The sequence below is a fragment of the Tupaia chinensis genome, unplaced genomic scaffold (genome assembly GCF_000334495.1).
Source record: "Tupaia chinensis unplaced genomic scaffold, TupChi_1.0 Scaffold149964_2, whole genome shotgun sequence".
Lineage (NCBI taxonomy): Eukaryota > Metazoa > Chordata > Mammalia > Scandentia > Tupaiidae > Tupaia > Tupaia belangeri.
Window position 1 is genome coordinate 1,848,034 of NW_006209806.1, and position 5,026 is coordinate 1,853,059.

The 5,026-nt window shown below is 62.4% G+C and overlaps 1 protein-coding gene across 1 annotated transcript in view; it reads right to left on the reverse strand.

Annotated features, from left to right (window-relative positions):
* Positions 1-5,026, reverse strand: part of TMIGD2 (transmembrane and immunoglobulin domain containing 2) — a 9,483-nt gene that overhangs the window by 3,711 nt on the left and 746 nt on the right. Inside the window, exons 2-4 of the mRNA XM_027769605.1 lie at positions 4,124-4,279; positions 3,605-3,794; positions 1,856-2,217 (exon numbers count right to left, since the gene is read on the reverse strand). Coding sequence (XP_027625406.1) covers positions 1,856-2,217; positions 3,605-3,794; positions 4,124-4,279 — 708 coding nt within the window. The remainder of the gene's footprint in view (positions 1-1,855; positions 2,218-3,604; positions 3,795-4,123; positions 4,280-5,026) is intronic.

Sequence of the window (5,026 nt, forward strand, 5' to 3'; positions counted from 1 at the left end):
CCTTCCTGCCTCGTGCTGGCCGGGCCTGGACACTCCTGGGCCCGCTGGGCCTCGGCCTTGGGCCTCGGCCTTTCCCCTCACAGTGAGGGCTCCGGCCCCTGCAAAGCGCCTTCCGCCTGCCAGTCCAGGGCTTTCCATTTCTGCAGGCCCGAGTTCTCTGCTCCGAGACGACGAGCCCGAGCCTACCCAGGACTCAGAACCGGTCGCTCTCTAGTGCTGTCTCCCCACCTTGCCTTCCTAATCCACGTCTAAGGAGACTTTGCCAAAAGAATGATTTATTTTGGGGGACCAGCACTTGGCATATTGGCTATGTCATTGGACTCCCACGTAGTCGACCGCAGTTCGCATCCCAGACCGGCGGCTTCAACTCACGCCGGGCGCGTGTGCATGCGTGCCCAAGATCCCGAGAGGAGAATGGAGGAGAAGGGATTGCGGTGTGGCCATCCCCCCTGGGGGGTGATTTCTTGCTTTCTATCTCTCTCTTTTATTAATAAAAATATTTTAAACGAATTATTTTATTATTATAATATTTTAACAAACTATAGTCAGAGAGAGAGAGAGAGAGAGAGAGAGAGAGGGAAAGTGAAAAAGTGAGCCTCCAGGTCCGGGATTTGAACTGCAGTCCATCGTGTGGGGCCCAGTGCCCCAACCACCATACCACCTGCTAGCTCTCATACCCTGAGGATGTGTGCACTCTCCCTAGAGAGACAGGGAGAGCCAGGGGGAGAGAGAGCACCCCACGGGGTCCGATCTCACTGCAGTCTGTTCTCTGCCTCCCGCCCTTCCGGGATTCGGGGCACACCCCTCCTTCGTTCCAGCCAGCCCTGGGTCACCGCACGCATGTGCATCCCCTGGGAGGTCTGCAGGGCCAACCTGAGGCCTTCCCTGTGGGCCAGCCTCCCAAGCCACTGTGTGACTGACACGCCACATCCACCCCTCTACGCCAAAAATAAAAAAAAAGAGAGAAGACGGAGCCTGGACCAGCGTGCCTCCCAGGTGTCTCCGTGGCCGCTTCCTGCCACAGCGGCGGAGCAGGAGCGCAGCGGCAGGGACCCCCGCCCACCGCAGGGGTGTCACAGGCACCGCAGGCACCCCACCCGGGCTGGAAGAAGGCCCCAGATTCTAGGCTCTGTGTCCTTGAGGGCTCAGGAGAGCTCTCCCTGAGCACCCGACTGAAGACCTTGATGCGTCTAGGAGTCTGAGCTTCAGGAGAGATTCTAGAATCCAGCCAGCTGCTGGCATGGGGTGAGGGCGCCTGGGTCCGCAGCTCACGTCCTGCACCCCCGGCACGTAGAAATCATAGTAGGGGTGTGTGTGCGTGAGCCCCAAATCCAGGAGGAGATTGGAGAAGGGACTGCGGCGTGGCCACCCCCTGGGGAGGATTGCCTTCTCCGTCCACCTCTCTCTCTCCCTCTCTCTACCTCTGTCTCTCTCCCTCTTTCTCTCTCCCTCTCTCTCCCTTCTCTCCCTCTCCCTCTCTCCCCCTCTCCCCCTTCTCTCCCTCTCTCCCTCTCCCCCTCTCCCTCTCTCTCTCCTCCTCTCTCTCTCCCTCTCTCTCTCCCTCTCCCTCTCTCCCCCTCTCTTTCTCCCTCTCCCTCTTCTTCTCCCTCTCTCCATCCCTCTCCCTCTCCCTCCCCCCCTCCCTCTGGACTCCCACATGGCTGACCATAGTTCAAGTCCGGGACCTGGAGGTCTCTCTCTTCTCTCCTCCCTCCCTCCCTCCCCCCCTCCCTCTCTCTCCCTCTCTCTGTCTCTCTCTCTTTCTCGCATTGCCTCATGCCCCTAGCAAGTTCAGAAACAAACACCAACAGAAAGGCCGACGCCCCCGCCCTCCCGCCGCCCCTCTGCGCCGTACCTGCGTCCACCAGCAGCCGTGTCGCGTTGCCCTCGGCCTCCTCCAGCTCCGGGATCTCCACGGCGGCCTGGCACAAGTAGTGCCCGCTGTCGTTGGCGCTTACGCGGTCCAGCTGCAGGGCCAGGGCCCCCGGCGGCCTCCAGGAGAGCCGTCCCTGCGGCCCACAGGCCGGCCCGCTCAGGCTGCCGTTGGCGACGGCCGGCTCACACAGGACCGCCCCGTCCTTGGTCCACTGGAGGCGGAGGCGCTCCCAGGCCTGTGTCTGGGCCACCTGGCAGACGAGGGTCACCTGGCTGCCCTCCCGGGCCCGCAGCGACTCGGGCCACTGCCGCCCACTCACTCTCCGCTGGCTCCCGGCAGGGCTGGGGACAGAGGAGGCGGTGAAAGCTTGCTATCTGTGTGCCTGCCACGTCCCTCCTGGGCAGCCGTGTGGCCGTGAGAAGGCCCCTTCTCCATGGGCGTCGCCCGTGCAACTCGGGGAGTCCAGCTCTCGGCCACCCCAATATCACCCAGCCTGCGCCAGACCCTGCACTGGGCGTGCTGGAGACAGACACCGTCACGTCTAAGGCAGAGGCCCTGCCCTCTGGGCCAGCCGGTGGCATGGAGGTTAGGGCCGCTGGCTCCCACATGGCCAGCTGGAGGTTCGAGTCCCGGACCTGGGGGCTTTGCAAACACACCAAGCACGTGTGCGTGCGTGCCAAGATCCCGAAAGGAGAATGGAGGAGAAGGGATTGCAGCGTGACTGTGACTGCTCCATGGGGCCGTTTCCTCTCTCTGTCTCTGTCTCTGTCTCTGTATGCATGCACTCTCTTGAAAAGTATAAAGAAAAACCCAAAATAATTAGAGCCGGCGTGGCATGGAGGTTAAGGTGGCGGTGGCTGGATCTCCCGTGGCCCTCTACACAGTTTGAGTCTTGAACCCAGCGACTTGAAGAACAGGCGGGGTCATGTGCGTGGGTGCCTGAGACCGGAGAGGACAGAGGAGGACGGAGGAGAGGGGACTACGGCACGGTCACCCCCCGGGGGGATTTCTCACTTTCCCTTTCTCTCTCCCTGTCTCGAGCACATGCCCTCCAGCAAACATCTTAAACATAAAAGAAATGAAAAATGAAAAAAACTCCCCTTGCAGCCCTGGTGAAGGGCGGGGGCCCAGAGACAGGAGAGGGGAGGCCGGGGAGCCGGCTGCTGCACCAGCCCGGGAAGAGCAGGCTGTCTCCGGGGTTCTGAAAGGCGTCCTGGAGGGCACGGGGCAGGGGTGTGCCCAGGTTTTACCCCAGGGTGGCCTCTGGTTGACATGGAGGACACCGAGAAGCCGACTGGAGGAGAAAGAACGAGGCCACTTCTGACTGTGAGGGGACCACCCCAGAGGTGCGGTGGGCTCAGGAGAGGGGCCCCGGGAGGGAGCTGCAGCTGTGGCCGGCCGGACAGGGGGATGACGAGTGTCCCAGGTGTGGGAACAGCAGGTGCAAAGGCCTGGGGTGGGAGAAGCACAGTGGAGACCGAGAGAAGGAAGAGAAGGTGGAATGGAGGGAGGAGAGGGAAGGCCAGTGGAGGGGCGAGACGGGAGCCACTGCTGTGCCCAGGTCCCCAGGTCCCCTGCCTGTAGGTCGTGGTGTGAGTCCCATCCCAGCCTGTCTGAAGACCCTTCCTGACCCTCCCAGCCCCGAGGCCCTGGTCTCAGAGACAAGCGGGCACCCACAGTGAAGCGCAGGGGCGACTGGGGCTGAAGGGAGGGAGCCCGAGTACTCACCCCAGCACTGTGCCAGGAGCACCAGGGCCGTGCCCAGGGGCCCCATGCCCAGACCATGGAGTGCCCAGGCCCCGCGGGAGCCTGGCCACCCTCTCCCGGTCCCATGTCACACACTTCCTGCCCCAGTCTCCGCCCCCCCACCGCAGAGCAGCCTGACACCTGGGCCTTGGCAGGCAGCCAGCGTTGGAGGCTGCTTGAGGCTCCACTTCCTGCGGCCTGCGCCTCAGTTTCCCCAAAGCATTATTCAAAAAAAAAAAAGGGATGGTTTTATTTAACTTTATTTATTTTAATTTGACCAGAGAGGGATAGAGTGTGAGAGAGACAGAGAAAGTGAGAAAGAAAGCCACCAGGTCTGGGACTCGAACAGCGGTCAGCCATGTGGGAGTCCAGCACCCTAACCACCATGCCACCTGCCGGCCCCCCTGAAAGTGTTCTTTGTCTGAAAGGCTGTGTCTGTATGTGAGCTGGGACAAGTGTCCCAATGTGAGAATCTTTCTGGAAAGCTCTGCATAAACTTACCTGGGGAGGGCACACCCACAGGGCAGGCCACCAGGTCCGAGTGGTGGACAAACGCCAGCGTCCCTGGCTCACTCCCCCCGATGTGTTCCTTTGACCATTCGGAGAAATGAATTTCTGCTTGCGACTCGGGTGGGGGGCTCTGCTGGCCCCCCTGGCCTGGGGGGAAGCTTGGGGGTCACTTCGGGAGTTCCCGGACTCTGAGCTGCCTCCAGCCCTGGGCCCCCACGACAGGCTGTGTTCCGGAGAGGACGTGGCAGACCCGAGACCGCAGCCTTCACACCCAACCGCGGAGTGACCTCCTTTCTCCCCCAGAGCCGGGCAGGCCTCGTCTTTCACAGAACTGAACCACAGGGAGGCCCCGCGGTGAGCTCTGTCCACACGGCCCCAGAAGACTCACGCAGCTCCCCGCCTTGCCTGACCACTGTCCCCCTTCCGGGACTTTCCGGAACTCCACCCTCCCCCGCCGTCCCTGTCCCTGTCCCCCTGTGCTGAGCGGCATGGCCCAGCCCCCCCGGGTGGGAGGGAGACAGACATTCCTCCTCTGTGGACTCTGTTTGCAGGAAGGTTCTGGGGATTTCTGAGCCTGGGGCTTTGCGGATGTGTAGGAGTTCCTTTGTGCCTTGGGGACAGAAAGAACACTTGCTTGGTCAAAGGCGTGAGCGGTCCAGGCCGGACCTCAGCGGGGCCTGGAATGCCAACTGGAAGAACCAGGGGGCTTGCAGACGCGCAGGTGGGGACACTGAGGCCCAGGCAGCCCGGCGGTTCCGTCGCGTGGCGGGGCCGAGGGTGGAACCTTCTAGCTCGGAGCTGCCTCCCGCTCAGGCATAGCTACCAGGGGCTCCAGGTGGGCCCGGGCTCCGGACGGGGGCGCTCCTGGCGACCCCAGCGTGGGACTACACTTCC